Here is a 21,417-nt window from a genome sequence, read left to right on the forward strand (position 1 = left end):
AAGGTAAACGTGCAGGGACAGTGCGTTGACAAACACAGTAAAGGATCGTAACATCGTTGCCTTCTTAAAAGCGTTAATACATTACATGTGTAGGTAATCGCCGCTAACAGATCAACGACAGATATGACCGCAAGTTGTTTGTCATCGTTTTGCCGATCAGAACAACGATTTCCATTTAATCTTTTCCATCTTAAAATGACACTTAGCCTTATACTTAGTCAAAACAACAACCAAAACATTATCAATAGCAGCGGCAGCGACGAGGGGGCCATTGTCGCTGTTGTCGCGGTCAGTAGCGCCACTCAGTCTTCATAAATCTTCGTTTACTTTCGGCATGAAAATAGGAACAGGAACGACCGGAGGTCGAAAACGAAGGGGCCAGTTAATTTCGGTTTTTGTCGTCGCTGGTACCGCAGCAGCAGCCGCCGCCGCCGCCGCTGTTGCGGCGCTGCAAAATATGAAAATGAGGTTCCGCCCGCCTAGCTCGGACGTTTCTCGAAACATTCGTGGCTGCGTCGGCCGATCGCAACAATGTTATTGGTTCTCTGTCCATCCATCTAAACATCTATATATCTATCATTTATATTTTTATCCATCCATCTGTCTATCTGCATTTGTATCTCTATTTCTCGTCCAGAACGCTGCTGCCTAATTTCGAGCCTCTTCGGCACGAGTCTGCGCACACACTTGCACAGCGGGGAAAACACACTTTAGCGGCATAGTCAAGCGATGATCATCGGAAGCTGTGTAGTGGTCGTTTCACATATGCTGCATAAATCAATGCTAAATGATTGATAAATAACAAGCTCGCTCTCTCTCAGAGTGATTAACTAAGTAAGTTAACAATGGGCCGTAACGGCGACCTCAATATCACACAAACAGAGCAACAATAGGCGGAAAAAATAACATTTCTTATATTTTATCTATAATTTGTATTTTGTGTTTATCCGATTGAACTTGTATCTCTATTTTTTGGTTAAAAAATGCTCAATTATTATTTCATTTCTTTCCCATTGTACACACGAAGTAGATCGCTAGGCTATTCTTAGAAGATAAATTGCAGTATGGGTGCAGAAGGATCGTTTTCGTGCCAGTATGTTGCAGTGCACGCCTGCGTGAGCTGAATACGATCTACGTTCTCGCTGCACGAAGGCCAGCTTGAAGGCGCAAAAGGATTTCTATCGAAGGTAGGCGCATTTGTGTTTGTTATCTCGATACCAATATGATCATGTACGTTTGTCATCGTAGTTCATAGACGAGTCAAAGAAACGACTTCAATAATTACAACTGATTGAAATAGCCGACGCTGAACCGCTAACAACAAACTTACCTGTATAATGGACTTTAGTATCGCGATGCCGGATGTCCAAGACGAGGGTGAATGTCTCCTGCAATAGTGACGCAATAATAAGGTCAGAAATAAGATTAAAAGGTCAAAAGTTAACTCACTTATATTTTTACCTATGCCATAAGTTTGTTGCAATGGCCCGCGTTCGTTCAAAAGCTACAGCTGTGTAGTGAAAGATAATAACGGTGTTTAACAGTCCCCATCCACCTGTATAGTAATCAATTATGATTCGAAAAATTTCCTAATAACGCAATTAACGCAACGCCTTCTTTGTCACCATTATTATCATCGACTTTACCATGCGCAAATGTATGCCCGATTCGTTCTACTGCGCCTGATTTGGCTGGTTCTTTACCTAGAGACCGGCAGCAGCCTGTTTGTGATCATGTGTTTTTGCAATTAATAACAATGGTTGTCGCATGGAAGGCTCGATTGTTGGTGGACCTGTAGCGCGACTGCGACGTTAGTAATATTAATGAATCACAGTGGCGGCGAACGTACACGAAACTCTTCATATAACACGCTATCATGTCATTAACTGATCACCAACTGTTTAAATTGATAAGAAAAGCCCTTTTTCTGTTAGGCGTCTTCTGACTACCGTCGGGCACAGGTACTGTTCAGGTTATTAGCAGTGAATGAGCTTTTTCATCGCTGTGATTGATATGTCGAGTGACCAAATACAAGGCACGACAACTTCCAATAGCTGAAAGAAGTTCCGTCTCAATTCGTTTGGTAACAGTAATAATGTCTTCTCGGAAAGAGGCAATACGTATAACACGTGGCATTTCGTCTTTCTAATTTATACCACTTGTTAAACTTGATGCTAAAATAGCTACTCAACTTCGTACCGCACGATAGAGCCTAGGCAGGTCGAAGAAAAGTAGGTTATGCGTTGTACCGCAGGGACATCGTTAAAGCCTTCTTAAGACGGAGATAACAGGAAGGCCACTACTAGGTATATTATCATGGGTAAGAATAGACCCGATAAACATGATTTTCTTGAAACAGCCCTCTGTACGTTGTCCCGTAATATTTGTAATTCTCTGTCTGTAGCCGTACGGCCGATACTTGGCTACGGGTAGATCTACACCTATTCGAGTACACCAAACCGTTTGTTACCAACCAGTGTATCAGACGAACGAAACCGCTGTGTTTAACGTTCTGGCAACAGTGGACCAAACAACTGCGGATGCATTCGTGCTTGTGCATCTGTACATCTGTGTGTGCGTTTGTATCCGTGGCAAGACGGATGGCAAGTCGCTTCTGTAAAGGTGCGCCTCCAGAGAAGCTTCACAGCTGATTGAGTCCATCCCAATAACACCGAGCGGGCGTGTCGAGGCTGAGAGTCCATGATCGGAACTTCACTTATACTTTTGTACCAATTGAAGTTCAATCATAGCTTTGTTCAACTGTGGACTTATTTCACATTACTAGAATGTGGCTGGCCACAGTATGTAAACACTTGAAGGACCGAAGCACCAGACAAGAAGCGGACAACAAGAGCCAACAGCATTTTCTGTGCATCGATACACAACGGTGAGTTTTTTTTTGTCGCTGCGCAACAGCTAAACCCAGTTCGTCAGTATTGCACTCGGCCGAGAATGCCCCCGAGAATGTTCGAAGACCTTTATGATGCCCAGGCTTTTATAATGGAAACAGCAGCTCGTGCTAGCACAAAAGTCCTGCCAACGACAGCGGCAATCGCCTGACGTCTTTCTTCTCCTAATAATCATTACAATAACTCGTCTATCTATTTAGTGGAAAGTGACTGCATTGAGTGTGGTTTGCGTGGCTTTTTCTGTACTTTTCGACCCAGACTCCGTGAATCCTTCGCGAACTATATATGTTGCGAGTATTCAGTACAAGCAGCTTTTCCATGAACCGAATAACTACTTGGTGGTAAACATAGCCCAGATAAGAAGCTGTCTACAAGCAGTCATCGCTACTGCATTGACGCAGATCTTTTCTTCTTTTCTGTAAATGCTCACCTTTATTTCGTCCTGCTATTCGCATATGTTCCTTGTAATTGACCACACCTTTAAGCCCGTTTCCATTAAAGGCTGCCACCTGCGTATCACTTGAGTTCATATGAAAGACCATAGTTACCATATCTATTCATACAAGTTCCTATCGATCGAATGCAATTGAGGCCGCGGATAGAACCCGGAATCTCACTTACTATATAGCCCCTCTGAAGAACGCGCCGGCGAGCGACGTCGTATTAAGCTGTTGTAGTGCAAGATGGTGCTTGTCATCGAGTCCACGGCATTTCTGAATTGTCGTTAACGATTCCTACAAAGTTTCGTTTTCTTTCTTTGCAGTAAAGAAGCGTGACTTGTGGCTATTGGCGCGTGCCACGCACTAATCAGTAGTCTCTTTACAATAGAAGGCTCCTTCGTCACGATTTCAGATTTAGCTTAAGGAGACTTTTTCCTTAGGATTGATTGTTGACGTGCGCAGGCTAAGACTAAAACAAGAATATGACCGTCTATGTATTGTTATATCAAATCATCGAAGCGACAGCTGAAGCAACATATGGTTCTCGTAAGCTCTGTGTATCAACTGATTTTAAGGTATCTATTAATGCATTTTTCGCAATATAATAGTTACTCCTGATGATGTTGCACGGACAGATCCCTATAGTTCCGTAAAATTCAGTTTTTTCTTTATATCTGATCGATTCTCGATCAAACCTACTAAGAGCATCGTAAAATCGGTTTTCGAATATTCAGATTGAAAGGTTCCATCAAATGTTTTGCAGATTGCCCCTTCGCGTTTGTCACTTACGATCATTCTGTAAATATTCCCAGTTTCTTTATATCGGCATACGTTCTCACACTGCTTGTCGGTTACTTAAGTATCATTTATGCTGTCCTACCGTTTAGTAGGCCCCACATTAGCCTCATTAATTCCACAACACGAATTCATATTTACAGCGGGTCTACGTGTGCTGTATTCGCACCAGACGTAGTGTCTGTCTAACAGCTTCACACCATTTCGGCTGGCACCACCAATGATCTGACTGAAGATTTAGCCTCTTCCTGGTGCAGCCCTTACACCATTGACAAGGTGATACGTTCGTATCAGTAGATTTCGCGTCTCTGACCTATAAACAACAACCAGAAGCCCATTTGCCTCAAAGGCGCCTAGCCGAGAACCGTTGCCTCACGCATGTCGACAGATCTTGGGACTCCTTGCCGTTTCCTGGATCTGACTTGATCGTCTCAACGAGGTACAACAATATATTGTAACTGTACTTTTAGCCTTTGATCAGCGAAATTAAATACCCATTCCATACCCAACTGTTCTAGCCGAAACGATGTTAGAACCTGAAATGGGCATCGTAGGACTATAAAGACAAGAATAATTTCAGCCTAATGAACAAGAAGCAAAGTATGTTGTGCTTGCCGTTGCAACTGTAGCACCATATCTGCAGCGCATGTCTTAATCAGTTTGTCGTGAGGGGGTAATATGATGCGACGCCGGCAACCGACCGGGCAGATATCCAGACAGGAAGTCAACCACGATTTTATACCACCTCTATCCCCGTCATCTGCCATTGCTTCCTTCCATTACACGTTCTACTCTTGGCGGCCGAGTAGCGTGGAGGATATGATGGACGTGTGAGCTCAGTCCAACGGGCAGTAAATGTTACGCAAGCACGTTTCAGCCGTTCTGGTGCGGTTCACTACTCATCGCTTAGCGTTTGTTTAACGACAGAAGTCTCATCGACTCTAGTCGACGATGACATCGACGACGCCAACTTGTTTCAATGGCGTAGTCGCTTGAAAACTTGCAACCTTCGTATGAGGTAGACCCACTATGAAGTCGATTCTAGAACGAACGCACAGGCGGGTAGCACGCCATTGATTGCGTTGTAGATGTTTTATTGAAAAGCTGATTGTGTCGTGGGTGCCGTATTGGGCATCGTTTGTCAGCAGATATGTGTCACTGTTCAGGCCGATCACGAAGCTCCCTAGCAATTCGTCTAAAGTTAATGTTGCGGCGTTTACCTCTTTATAATGTTGAACAAAAGGACAAGGAGACGTCAGCCACCCCTCTCATTCGATAATCTTTGTAGATAGGTTTGTCGGTGGCAGTACAACATATTTGGCATATTTTATTTGTAACAGGTTGACGATAGCTGAATACGTGTTGTGATCCATTTTTAGAAATTTGTGCTTGGCAACGGAACACCGCGTAGCGCGGACTTAACATTTTATAAAACCCCCGTGAGTCTTGACGTTTTCAAAAATCAAGGTTATTCGGGAGCGACCCCAGAGCGAGTTTAACGGTTATTTCTGGCTATCGTGTGCTTGTCACCTTGGTGTCGACAGCTAAATTATGTCAACGATTTTCTATGGTGTTTAGGTTAGGTTTGCCTCGTGTCTAATTCAGAATGCCAATATGAGTTCCGCGAAACCAACTTTTCAGTATCTTTCCCACGTAAATCTAATTATTATTAGGGTATTAGAACAATGAGTAAAGGTAAATTGGAAAGGTTATATGCGGCCATCCAAATCTAACACATCTAGGGGTTATTCCAATCTACTTATCAGAACCCTATAATTTAATATAAAAAGAGTTGTTTCTAATTCGTATTGAGCGCCGCATGTTAAAAAGTGCTAGTATTGCGATGTTTTTCATGGGAGGCCCAGTAGCTATAATACCATATCCCAGAAATACGCTGCAAATTATAATTTTAGGTTTTTAATTGTAGCCTGAGTATTACCGGTTATGTGTTGTTACTCGGGCTGTTTTATGCAAAAGGTCTGTTATTTGATAAACTGAAAATGTAAGTGAAACATAATTCTCGATTGTTTCTTAATAATAATCAGAATAAACTTCGTCTAGGTGCTCTAACAGTTTTAAGAGTGTCGTTTGTAGTTCTGTGTGGGTACTGTCTTTGTATTCGTCTTCCTGACGCTTAGAAGATGACTAGGTAAATCCCCAACGGAAGATACCTGCACAAAGAACAAGACACACTACCGTGCTTTGGCGGGGGCAGGCATTGTTGTTTCAACGATGACAACAACAATATATGCGTTACCGAATCAATGAATGACTAACAGACGGAGTGAGGAGTTGGAAGGGAGGCCGTCCGGATGCAGTGGCCTCGCGCGGGTAGATCACAAAGGAAAATCAACATGAAGACGACGAAAAGAGAAGGGGAAGGACCATTGCCGTTGTTCTTCGACCATTAAATTAGGCAACGTTACAATGAATTCAGGACGGTAGGAAAAGGCCACTGTCCATGCCGCTATTAACATTATATAGTCTGCCGCCGTTGTAGTGCAGTACTGTTGTCACAGTTAGTTTGTGCGCATGGCCGTTAGCTAGCCAACTCACTTCTTCAATTCAGTAGGACAAAGGACGCTTGCGGTACTGGACTGTCATGCCCAGGAGTATCTTAGTGACGTTAGTAACGGGTGAAGGTGACCAGCTGAAGTCGGCCACACCGAGCGCGACCAGCAACGGGCAGCGACATTCGTTCTTTTACCGATCGACCGTTCCAACTTCGTTGCCCGTTGACGTCTCAAACGTCTATTCCCGTCTGCTTTTCTCCGTAGCGTTATCTTGCTATAGCTGTTTGCTTCGGTGTAGGCAAATGAAACAGATTTCGCCAATGGATGGTTACGTTGCTGACGGACTCGCTCATTCGAGCACGACCATGCTGCATTCATATTTAAATATCTTCGGACGAGAGTCGCAGCTCAGCGTCGCCCGACATTTTGTTGCTGTAGATGATATATGCGACATGTAAAAAGAAATTGGGAGAAACTATGCGCAGTACGAGTAGCACGTAGCGACCGGACGATTAAATGACTCGTGCTCAGAAGGCGAGAGAACAAACGTGCACTTATCACTGAGGACCCACCCTCGCATAATAAGCCGAGCACGATAGAAAAATGACACATGAAGCAAAGGAAAATCGGGCCTAGCCTCGTACCCACAGCCAGCTATTCACTTATATTAATAAACTTTTCAAGTTTTACGTCAGCAATATTGCGTATGAAATTCACTTCATTATCGTGCACACCTATTGACTCATTGTGAGTTTATTAGCTCTTTGCTTAGAGTCATCAGTGCCTTAGCGAAAATTGTCCCGAACGTTTGAGCGTGCTGAGCTGCCGAAATGATTTTTTGATGAATGATGAAAACAGCGGGGTCGGTAAATAGGGCTAAATAATTAATAACATTTCAATCATAACGTTACCACCTACATTGGGTATGACTAGTCCAAAAAAAAAACAATCCTATCGTCTTACATAGCTAAATGGGTATCTCTAAGGTCGAGCTACATAAAAGACCTTTAATTCTTTCGGTGATGAACGAGTGCCAAAAATACACAATCCTGTAATTAAAATATATATATACATGCATATATAATTGCCACTACGGTCAATGAGACACATACTACGTACGTAATTCGTATAATAAATCAAGCTAACATATGTGTACAATAAAATCTGTATTTTTCAAAATTTTAACATGTATTAGTAACGTAAATGACAATGTCAATAGAGATCAACTTATAATTGTCGACTCTCTCAGTGAACTTTCCCAATTCCCCAATATAGATGAAGACATAAGTGTAGTATACCCCACACTTACAAGATATCGTTCGATTGTATCTTCATGTAAGTATAAATATGCATTTTTCCGCTCTCGGAATCGTTAACATGTAGGATTTAGCTATTTTTATGCATTCCGAAGCATTACGGTATTTAAATATCTTTTTACAAGATACTTTTCGGTATTGCATGAGCCTGTATAAGTGAGACTGAGAACCGTCGTGTCATCTGGCGTCCCACCACTCCTGCTGCTTAATAGAGACGATAGTGAGCATAACTGTGAGACACTGAAACAACACAAACCCGTTAAGCTTCCTTTTCTATCGCTCTATGCAGCTTATAACAATAACAACAAGTTCCCTAAGCACTAGTTTTTCAGGAGGCAATCATTTGAGCAGTGAATCATAATGAAGGCACGAGTATAAAAAAAGACGCTTCGAAAACACCTGTTTGTGGCTAGATTAAGGTCGAATATTTATGTGTATATCCTTCAGGCTCAATGTATGACACGCAGTTCTTCATAATAATGAATAAAATGAACGGAAATATTGACGCTCGTTTTTTCTACAGTTCTAAAACATCGTGCTCAACGTTAGCTAGCGTGCTCCCGCTATGGATGGCCAGTTGAATTGTAACGCCCTCCGTAACGCCGCACTAGGATCGATTTGAGTTTAAAAATAACTCATCCATAAAACGCCTCCGGGTAAATCATCGAAAATGGCTACGACACATTTATACGTGTCATGTATGGCCTTACCAACGAAGACGCAAAGGGCAGAAGATAACTTTCTGACTTGACCAGCAAAAGTGTCATGGATAGAGGCTCTAATTACAGCAGGAAGGAACTCCTACGTACTACGTGTATAGCAGTGAAAGCACCTTTGTTATTTACTACGGAAAGAGGTATCACTTTCCGCCAAAGCATTAACGGTATTGCGAGAAAAAGACGCGTCTTTGTTGGACTATATTTTCTTGGACGTCTTTCAAAACGGGCAATTTGGCCGATCCATCACTGAATGACAGGTTACTTCTAGGTTCTAGTTAAACGAAGCCTTTCGTATGTTCCGCTGCTTAATGAAAATAGATTTCCCAGTTGTTTTTCTACGCACGTACTTGTTTACATACAAATTGACTATTCACTGCTTAAAACGAGTGCTAGAATTAACAATTTAACTTAACTGTTCGGATCAGGCCCAGAAAAAGTACGGCGAATTAACTTTTTATAATTTCACACACGCAGTTTATAAAACTAGTCGCCATTTCTAGTGCTAACAATAAGAAATCTTTAATTTTGAATCAGTAACCTCACCAAAGTAACGCTTCGGCAAGGCATTCTAGCCACAGCTTATCTGCGTCAGTAATGAGATGCTTTTTAGAAAAGCTTACGAATATGCGCTGTCCAACCACAACATAGATTTTCTATTATTCTTAAACACCTCAAGTCAACACATAGCATTTTTTCTCAAAGTTCTTAACTTGACGGCAACTTCTCTACTGAACATTGTGGTCGTTCCTGCTGTTGCGGACAGGACGGACCGCACCTACAATGGCGACAAAAGTTTAACTCTAGAACGGCCCAGGAATGGCAGATAGAAGTTATTCTACAATACGATTCCGTTGTCAGATGAGGTTTGTTTTTTGACATTCTAAATTTACTGGCTCCTTACTAGCTCTCTTTTCTACGCTGGCAGGGGGTGAAGCACCTCGCCATTAAGTCCAGTCGTCTAACAGCCGACAATACAGCAAAATATATACATATATAAAAATCAAGTGGTTTCTGTTGTATGCAGGACAATGCCAAGGCGAAAAAGAAGAATAAGCATAATAACTTATATTTATACAGCTTTTTCGGTAATGCCAATTTTTATAAAAATAAAGTAAGGACAAAATATTATTTCTGATTAAGGCAGGAAAAATAGGAATGCAGCCTGTCAGATGCGGATACCGCGTAACATCTTTATTAAGCGTGAGATGGGCAAAATTTTGCATCGAACATCAGTTACGTTTGTCACGTTACTATCAACGCCTCGACGACTCTTAAAGCAATTTAACCCAAGGGAAGTTTAATTCCGTCGACACGTAGTAAGCAGAAAAAAATTAGGTATTTGGCATATTATTGTGGTCAGATAAGTGTGACACAAAATAATAATAAAATCTAATAACAGTAGAGCTGGTAGAAAACAAACAGCAACAACGGTAGCGGTCTTTCCTCTTTAGCGACGATTCAAGCAGGGAGTACCGGCAATATGTTGACGGTTTATGAAGATGGCGTTGGCGGCGACGGCGATGTTTGTGAAGGTTTGCCACTTGAACCTCAAATAAAGTTCTTTGGTTATGCTATTGTTATTGATGATTCTTGGCACTTGCTTCATCTCAACATACCATCTCACCTGTCTCTTGTGCCGATTTTAACCTCTACAAGCGTCAATAGTGGCCGAAAAGAGCAGCTAAAAAGAGAAAACAAACTGCCGATTGCGGCTTTGCTTTTGTCAGAAGTCAGGCAGGCAGGCAGGCCCAGTCAGAGTCACAGTCTGCAGCTCGGCCTGACGGTTGGTTTCCGTCGAGTCGTGTTTACTGAGGGGTCCCAACGCCACAAAGTGATGACCGAAGGGGCCAGTAGCGGCAACTGCCTGCCGAAAAAGCACCAAATAGAACAACAACCGAAGCAGTAGCAGATATAGTCGATTTACCACCAAACTTATTCACTCAGGTATCAGCAGCGTTGCATCGGCGATCCCGTGGTTTGTGTACAGTATCAATAAGCACACTAAAATATTCCAAGGACAGGGCCTAAATGACGACTGGTTACTAGTTAATATGCCTTACTCTTGATAATGCCCTTTTGTAGACTACCCGCACGACAATTCTTTTCGGTATAGTTACGACAACAGTGTCAATGCCTCTCTGCCTTCACTGCCCGCAACTATTTTTTACCCTGACCGGGTTGATTTGGAGCAATATGTTGATCACATCTTTTCCTAGCTGACTACGACGCTAACTGTCGTTGCATACCTACCTGTTACCTTACTTTGGTATTTTACAATATTCAACTAACATCTAAGGCGTAGCACGTGCGTTACCGTCATTGCTGTCAACAAGACTGTAGCTCCAACAGGAGCTGAATGCGCTTCTCCTTCCCATCGAAGTCCGTCGAAATTTTGATGCCTCAATCAAACATCGATAAGGCAAGGACCTTCGTCTATCTGACTGACCTGAGGATAACGAACGAATCTAGCTCTGAACAAAGCCATCGCCACCTCAGCGCTCATTCCTAGCTCCATCACTGATGTCTATATACAATAGCACAGTGTTCGCGTTGCTCTTTCCTTCATCGGCAATCGATTTCCTGCTGCTTCTCAGATGAACGGACCAGAAACGCCATCGAAAACCGCACTAACAGCGCTGATTGTTGTCTTTATTATTTTTATCGTTGCTCGCCCTTAGATAATTGTCAACACTTCGAAAGTGGACTCGAACTTAGACCGCTACTGCAGCCGATTAATGGCAATGGTAACTACTGAGCACAATTAACTGCGGCATCGAAAAAGATTGATCTATGTTGATATTGTTGATTGAATGATAGAGGAGCTGATACCGATAACGAGGTCTCTAAACGTCGATCGGAATCAATAAAATCGACGTTCGATACATATTATTAACTATATGAGCGGGCCGTAGCCAAGAGAAATAATGGTCCTATAGCTCATTTTTATTTTATCGTTTTGTTACAAAAATCCATCGTTTGTACACAAAATAGCTCGGCGCGATACCGATAGATGACATCGCCGTACTGTGCAGAAGGGAAGGGAGTTCTTTGATGGTTTTAGAAGACAATAACTTAATCTACGGTGCCGTGAACACATCTATGAGCTTCGTTCAGGTAGACTAGCTACCTCATCTACTTACACTTACCCGTACGTTTGAGTTTCGACGCCACAGTAGACAATGATAACCATGATACGCATATACAGTACATCGTCAGTGGATTAGCGTCAATAGCGGCAACAGTTGGTCACAGGAGTCAAAAAAATACCGAAAGACGACAATGAAGACGATAAATAGGCCAACGAAGAAGTCAAAATGGAAAAGGAGCTCGAAAACTAAAACAAGCCAAAAATACTAAACATAGATGAATAATTACATAGGCCACCAAGATATATATGCATATATATATAGTTGCGAGTGCATAGGGCGGAGGCTGTAGTGATGGCAAGTTTACTACTATTACCCGGACGGCGGCGACAGCAGCAGCTGGTGCTGATGATAATGGCGATGATGGCGTTGTTTAGGCCGTTTCTACCGTTGAGGCATCTCGTAAAATGGTCGGCAAGCACCTTGTCATCTCTTTTTCTCAGTCGTTCCTTTTCTTGCTATACTTAAGTATTTCTTCCTTTGGGGTAGACAGCCACGAAAGGCAGAGGCGGTGGCAGCAACGGCGAAAACAACAAAAAGTTTCCCTTGTCGCAAAAGCCGCAAGCGAAATCGTCTCTGCTCGGAACGGAGCAGAATCTTAATTAAAACCTAATGCTTGCCATCTGGCCGCCTGCCTGACACTTCCTCTGTCACAAAACGCACACAGAAATAGGAGTCAGGGACAGAGGCGGACGGCAGCGAAGCCGGAGGGGGATCGAGACTGTAATGATCCTAAATATAAGAAAGAAATAGATAAACTGTACAAAACAAAAACAAAGCCTTTAAAGTATGGAATGTGCGCTTCTAGTAATAACGAGTTCATTAGCGAAATGATAGTCGGTAATCTAAAGAAGAGGATTATGGCGAGAAGTTTTACCGTACATACTAAATGGCCATTGTCTTGCCAACCGAACATTACAATAGAGCGTTACAGCAACTGCTTGATGGAGGCGCCGAACGAGCGGGCAGATCGTCAAAAATTAACAACAAAATGTAAGGCGATGTCGATATCGGATTGGCATTTTGCCCAGCACATATGGCAATCATACCATACGACCAATGTTATCTGACGCTGCTTCATCCCAAATAGGTGGTGGAACTTTTCAAGGCGTATTTCCTATATCCAACCCGTAAAAGTTGTTGCCCTTCGCAGCACAATAAGCTAGCTATTCGAAATCTGTAGAATTTCGAGTGCACCTATTTAACGATGTGGCTACAATGCGTTTCGTCTGATAACTCGGATAGAAAGCTATCTCTACATATTCTCTCTTTCAACGGTACATATATACAACGTTACCAGAACATAGGTGCTGTTAGCCGTATACCGTTGGAAACAGACACTAAAGAGATTGATTGACAGAATTCTAGCCAATCGCTATTTAGTTCGAAATTTTCCATTGTACACCCGATCGTTGATCAGGTCTCGCGCACTCCGGGGATCTACTCGGATGGCTTGTTGCTTTTCTTCCTAGTTGCCAGCCCGATCATCTCTCCATGTAATTCCATAGCACTAACCAGTACATTGAGACACAACAAAAGCGCCTGAGTGAAAAGCTAACTAACAAAGCAATAAATATTATCGTTGTGGTGCTCGTGTGTACCGTCGAGGGAGTGCCGAGATTAGAAAAAGGCAGTGAAAGAAATCGCCAGACTTCAAAGAGGTGATTTCATCCCCTCTGATCATCATTGGCAGCGTGAGAGTCGACAGCAGCAGTAGCAACGATACCGGAGGTGACCGCTAGTGACCAGCCGTCTATCACTATGGCTGTACAACGTTCATTGCGGGTCATTGTTTCGTTCCCATCTTGTCCTCGTGCAAGGTATCTTCTACCGACGAAAAGAAATGGGGAATATTGCCACCTATAGAACAAACAATTGCAATTAAGCCTAGGATGCCGCTATGTTTGGAGTTTTGTTATCATTACATTAAAAAAATACCATCGTTGCCAGCAGTATCTAAGCTAATAAGTATCCAAGCGGAGTTAGTAGTATCGGCAGTACTCCAATTATCAAGCAGTATTAAACAAGCGGCCACTGGAAAGAGCGCTTGTCGCAGTAACAGTAGCAACTACGATGCAGTCATTAATGAAACCTGGATCGCGTCGCTGCTTAACGACTCGCATCAAATATAGGCCACTATATACAAAGTTGAAAATACCAGAAAAATAGCCGTATTTCAGTAAATGCTCCTATGCATTAGTTTTACCAAGCACCGGTTGTTAAAATAAGGAACCTCTGGTCAATAAGCGACTTCAGTGTTTTTTTACTTGAAGTCTTAACGAGAGCTTTTTGACGAAATTACTGAAGTCTATCTTTTGCGCTTAATTTGTCTATCATCAAATAGCACCTTTGAATTCATCAGAACTCATACTCTCCCCGACAAATTAATAAGAACCGAGCAAACGGAAAGATGGTCGAACATGCTTTTAACTATTTATATAGACAAAACAAATAACGATCTTCAGGCAATAGTTTTGTTTTTCTAATTACCCTTCTTCACTTCAAGTAGCATGGTTGCGGCAGCATTCTCTACCGATTCGTATGGTAGCTAATGCACCTTTAGATATCGTTCGAAAATATGTGAATCAGCTCTCATTAGCAGTTCCTGTTTGCAACAAATAAGAATGCTTCATGTCATGTCTGCCGCCATCGGTCCGATTTTGTCCTAGTAGGGTTCTGCCCGGTAAACAGTTAGATCCACTAGTTGAATAACCTCTTTTTTGCTCCTATTATTATCGACCGTTTCTTTTTCCTTTAGCAGATCCTTTTTGATTAGTTTAGTTGCACTTCTTTGCACGCTTATTCTAGCCCCGCTTGTCCGCGTTTTCCGCAATTGAACAATACGATCACCCCAAAAGCAGTTCGTCCCTCCGCTACCCCCTCTCCTTCAGTAAGCTTTCTTAACACCACCCATTCTATTGCCGCTAACCATAAAACTCAGCAACGGCCTTTCAAAAGAGCCGTGCATTACTATCCTACTCTAATCCATTCAGGTTTACTTTTTAGCTTAAAATGAGTAACAGTGCTCATTTTCAATAGAGAGGTACCCAGCAAACATGCATGTATATATATATATATACATGCACTTCATTGATTGTACTGACAGCGATGAAATTGTTCTCGAATATCTGAGGCTATTTTTCATTCTGTTTTTTCGTGTCTCAGCCAGGGAATGGCCAAATTGTTGACCAGAGCATCTGTAACAAATGGACGATTATTCATTGATATACCACGTTCGTATGAATCGATGACTCCGCTGCGTACTCTTAGCTACGACATTCGCTATCCAAACTGATTCGACTGTTGATGGAGGCGCGCAAAGAAACGGGTGTTTTCAGTCGATGCTCGATGTGAAGAAACTCGAGGCCAATCCTCCATTGCACCTGGATACCATATCGAAACAGCATGGCGACCGGCCTCTGCGAGTTGCAAGCACCCGACACTCTAGTCCCAGTCTATGACCGATACGTATCTAGTCTAGGATTACTGTTGGAATTGGACGCGAATAAACGAATGACGATCGGTCATCAGCTCTACTACTGCCCCAGCGTGTAGGCGTCATCATGAGTAGGGTACAAAACTGCATCAAGTAGCGCACTCGACGGCCGCCATTCACAGTCAATACAATTGATGATGACTCTTCCAGCAGCAAAGAACGAAAAGTAAAAATGGCCACAAAAATGCTGCCACCCACCACCCACAAATTGATCAGCTTCGATTGATAGATCGACCGCAGATCTCTAATGCCTTCGCCGGGATCGCCTTCATCACCACCCTCAGCGGTCGGTGGCTCGGCGATGGAAAACTTCAAGACTCACATACAAGGGTAGATCGAATGAGTCTATATCCGTGTCATCTAACGGGACCGTATCTAACTTCAACGGATGAAGGAGAAATCGCTGTCATCACCCGACATGAGAACTCATCGACCAAAGGAATTGTGTGTGTGTGTGCAAATTCAACATAACGAAAAGATGCATCACTACCCGTAGTGGCGATGGGACAGCACGGAAGTGTTTCGTCAGAGTTACATCACAGAAGACAGTGAAGTGTATTAACGAAACGGAAGTTGACGGTTGCCCCCAATCGTGATGACAGACGAACTAGTACAACCAGTTCTCCTAGGGTTTCGCCTATAGCAGCAGGCGAACGCGTAGATACCAACGTCTAGTGCTGGTCTCAGTTTTCGATGTTGTCACGGACAAAATGATCTGGCAAAAATCGGCTGTCAGAAACTTCAATGGATCAATTCTACGAGTTGAGCGATAAAAGTTTTCAAAAGATAGATTAGCATTCTTTGAGAAATATACTTACATGTAGTATAACATCAAGGTGATCGGTCAAAACGCAAACAACAGATCATTCTGAAAAACCTATTGTGAAGTTATAGAAGTTCTCATTCAGAATCAACTGCGTAGCGGCATTTTAAGCGATTGCGAGTACCCGCCTAAAAATGGTTTCTGGTGTAGGTTTCTATCGTACTTGTATCATGGAGCCTAAACATGGGCCTGTTTCAATATCGCAGCAAGTATTGTTGTTCGATCGCCCTAGACTTAATATTTCATTTATGTGAAATACTGGTATCTTCTGCCTCAAAGAAGGCTGGGCAATTACTTCTAAAGAAGTGTCACGACCAGGCATTCCGGACGAAAAATCACTACCCGTTGCGTCGATAATAATCTCCCTCACACGTAATTATATTAATAGCGCTTTCTTGAGCCCTATACTTTGGCTGATGATATAGAAAGAACAGTCGAAAGCGACTGAATTGCTAAAAACGACCCCGAAGCCGTAGAGTTTCTAATTGCGCATAGTGATTGGTTTTGTTTTTTATAATTCATCAGTCAGAATCTTATCTCAATAATAAAGTCAAGCTAATATAGATGTTTAGGCATTAAATGTAAAGATATATCATAATTCCAAAGCCAATCAAACATAGAGGATAAAGTTCTTGTTTCTTAGTTCCTGAATGATTTACCTGCGTGAATCTTCCTCGGTGTATTGCAGAACTCTTACTCATATATGTTACTCTTTATATTTAATCACGTACCATCATTGTTAGCATTACAGTCGCTTTTTTATAACACTTATTGGCTAAGCCAGGGGTCATCATCATCAATACTGTCACAGACATAGCGCTATCGCTCTAACGGAAAGACCTGTAAAGGCCTCCTTCGCATACGGCCAGAATCGTAGCGGGCTCTCTGATCGGCAGGCACCACCAAGTAGATCGTCTATCAAAATGCATTTCGCGGTCGGTTCCTAATCAAAACAAACGAAATGCTTATCAAGCTCCCTTATTTCATTTATCTCAAGTATATCTTTTCATCATCACCTATGCTTTCTGATTTCCGATGTTATCCCACAGACACACGTACACGTAAATGCTCAAATTTTCCACCCTTTCCCTATGCCTAGGACGCGTTCCTAAGAATATTATTATTCTTGTTTTTATTATTGTTATTATTTTTAATACTATTATTGCTATTATCGTTGGTCCTCTTTACATCCGGTTTAGCGAAGCGGTCCCCCAGCGGAGAAATCACTGATTCACAACTTTGAACTACTACTACTACTACTACTACTACTACTACTACTACTACTACTACTACTACTACTACTACTACTACTACTACTACTACTACTACTACTACTACTACTACTACTACTACTACTACTACTACTACTACTACTACTACTACTACTACTACTACTACTACTACTACTACTACTACTACTACTACTACTACTACTACTACTACTACTACTACTACTACTACTACTACTACTACTACTACTACTACTACTACTACTACTACTACTACTACTACTACTACTACTACTACTACTACTACTACTACTACTACTACTACTACTACTACTACTACTACTACTACTACTACTACTACTACTACTACTACTACTACTACTACTACTACTACTACTACTACTACTACTACTACTACTACTACTACTACTACTACTACTACTACTACTACTACTACTACTACTACTACTACTACTACTACTACTACTACTACTACTACTACTACTACTACTACTACTACTACTACTACTACTACTACTACTACTACTACTACTACTACTACTACTACTACTACTACTACTACTACTACTACTACTACTACTACTACTACTACTACTACTACTACTACTACTACTACTACTACTACTACTACTACTACTACTACTACTACTACTACTACTACTACTACTACTACTACTACTACTACTACTACTACTACTACTACTACTACTACTACTACTACTACTACTACTACTACTACTACTACTACTACTACTACTACTACTACTACTACTACTACTACTACTACTACTACTACTACTACTACTACTACTACTACTACTACTACTACTACTACTACTACTACTACTACTACTACTACTACTACTACTACTACTACTACTACTACTACTACTACTACTACTACTACTACTACTACTACTACTACTACTACTACTACTACTACTACTACTACTACTACTACTACTACTACTACTACTACTACTACTACTACTACTACTACTACTACTACTACTACTACTACTACTACTACTACTACTACTACTACTACTACTACTACTACTACTACTACTACTACTACTACTACTACTACTACTACTACTACTACTACTACTACTACTACTACTACTACTACTACTACTACTACTACTACTACTACTACTACTACTACTACTACTACTACTACTACTACTACTACTACTACTACTACTACTACTACTACTACTACTACTACTACTACTACTACTACTACTACTACTACTACTACTACTACTACTACTACTACTACTACTACTACTACTACTACTACTACTACTACTACTACTACTACTACTACTACTACTACTACTACTACTACTACTACTACTACTACTACTACTACTACTACTACTACTACTACTACTACTACTACTACTACTACTACTACTACTACTACTACTAGTACTACTACTACTACTACTACTACTACTACTACTACTACTACTACTACTACTACTACTACTACTACTACTACTACTACTACTACTACTACTACTACTACTACTACTACTACTACTACTACTACTACTACTACTACTACTACTACTACTACTACTACTACTACTACTACTACTACTACTACTACTACTACTACTACTACTACTACTACTACTACTACTACTACTACTACTACTACTACTACTACTACTACTACTACTACTACTACTACTACTACTACTACTACTACTACTACTACTACTACTACTACTACTACTACTACTACTACTACTACTACTACTACTACTACTACTACTACTACTACTACTACTACTACTACTACTACTACTACTACTACTACTACTACTACTACTACTACTACTACTACTACTACTACTACTACTACTACTACTACTACTACTACTACTACTACTACTACTACTACTACTACTACTACTACTACTACTACTACTACTACTACTACTACTACTACTACTACTACTACTACTACTACTACTACTACTACTACTACTACTACTACTACTACTACTACTACTACTACTACTACTACTACTACTACTACTACTACTACTACTACTACTACTACTACTACTACTACTACTACTACTACTACTACTACTACTACTACTACTACTACTACTACTACTACTACTACTACTACTACTACTACTACTACTACTACTACTACTACTACTACTACTACTACTACTACTACTACTACTACTACTACTACTACTACTACTACTACTACTACTACTACTACTACTACTACTACTACTACTACTACTACTACTACTACTACTACTACTACTACTACTACTACTACTACTACTACTACTACTACTACTACTACTACTACTACTACTACTACTACTACTACTACTACTACTACTACTACTACTACTACTACTACTACTACTACTACTACTACTACTACTACTACTACTACTACTACTACTACTACTACTACTACTACTACTACTACTACTACTACTACTACTACTACTACTACTACTACTACTACTACTACTACTACTACTACTACTACTACTACTACTACTACTACTACTACTACTACTACTACTACTACTACTACTACTACTACTACTACTACTACTACTACTACTACTATACTACTATACTACTACTACTACTACTACTACTACTACTAGTACTACTAGTACTACTACTAGTACAACTGGCAGTACCAACAACTGCAGCAGTAGCCGTATTCAGAAAGCTGCCGCGACGAACGCGCAACATTTTTTCGTCACGGGCGGGTTAAACTTCGGTCTCTTTTGTCCCTCGTCCGTTGGACTTTTTCTTTTTTTTCTGTGCTAGCCACTAATAGCGTTGTTGCTTTGCGAGCGATGACGTCGAAATTGCGAATGATCCCATTTTTGTTGTTCTAACTACCGTGTTGTTGTTGTTGTTGTTGTCGCTCTTGTTGTTTTGTTGATGCTACTGTTGGAGCTGTTGTAACTTTTAGCAACAACGTTGCGGTTCAGACGTCAAATGAAGTACGCCAAACTGCTCTGAACGGCGTAATAATGATAAACGCCAGAAACGCCTCGAGACATTGCTGCTAGGCAGTCGCTTGCTTAGCGTTACGATTAATGAAGCGCGCCTGAAGACACATGCAGACAGCGACGAACAGAATTGTCGTTTTAGAACCGGAGCAGAACCTTTGCTGAAGTAGAGACATATTTGTTGAGACCGACCTCACAAAGCAGCGTTTTCGATGAGGCAAACGGGTGAACAAACAACATACGCTTATTATTGTTATTTTTTTGCCCTTCCTTTCGTCTATTATTAGATTATGTACAATTCTTAAATATATATATATACATACTAATATTTGCTACACACTTACTTCACTAATCACAAATTAGGAATATTAATCACTCAAGGTAAACATAAATAACGTATAGACACATGTATGAGCACGCAAACATACGACCACTAACTTGTTTTTTTTTTTACTATCATATTTAACCGGCGAGTCGTGAAAATGTTATTTGTTAAAACATAAAAAAGTAGACTAATCTGCATTGTACTCACTCAGTAGATATTAAAAGAAGCATGAAAAATTGCTTTATAAATACGTGGACGAATATCTACTACTATTTAGGGTATCTAAAAGCGTTGGGTCGGACATACATTGAGTTTGCTGGACATTTAATTTATAATACCGTTAACATCGTTTTCGCTTTTCAGTATTGTACCTGCCTTTTATCATTTATTCAGTCGATCTTAAAAAAACTGTATGGTAGAAATCGTCAGGTTGCCACAGCTGGTTCGACCAGCTGAAGTCCATATGAGTTCATATCAATCGCGTCTTACGAGCTCCTTTTGGCGCAGCGCCCGTGTCTATTGACAATAGGATAGCACTCCTGAACCATATTCGATGCATGGTAATGAACTCCTGTATGCCTTTTATTTACCTGAGGGTAGGCTAGTGAATTTGCAAAGACGGTAACGAACATGAAGGTTTGGTATGACAGAACTATTAATCT

The 21,417-nt window shown here is 41.1% G+C and overlaps 1 protein-coding gene across 2 annotated transcripts in view; it reads right to left on the reverse strand.

Annotated features, from left to right (window-relative positions):
• Positions 1-21,417, reverse strand: part of LOC111254002 (uncharacterized) — a 93,344-nt gene that overhangs the window by 20,202 nt on the left and 51,725 nt on the right. For both annotated transcript variants that reach the window (XR_002674883.2, XM_022814400.2), the window contains exon 4: positions 1,331-1,388. Coding sequence is in view for 1 of the 2 variants with exons in the window: in XM_022814400.2 (XP_022670135.1) it covers positions 1,331-1,388 (58 nt within the window). In the remaining variant the exon portion in view is untranslated. The remainder of the gene's footprint in view (positions 1-1,330; positions 1,389-21,417) is intronic.

This window comes from Varroa destructor, unplaced genomic scaffold, assembly GCF_002443255.2.
Source record: "Varroa destructor unplaced genomic scaffold, Vdes_3.0 BEIS01000001.1, whole genome shotgun sequence".
NCBI lineage: Eukaryota > Metazoa > Arthropoda > Arachnida > Mesostigmata > Varroidae > Varroa > Varroa destructor.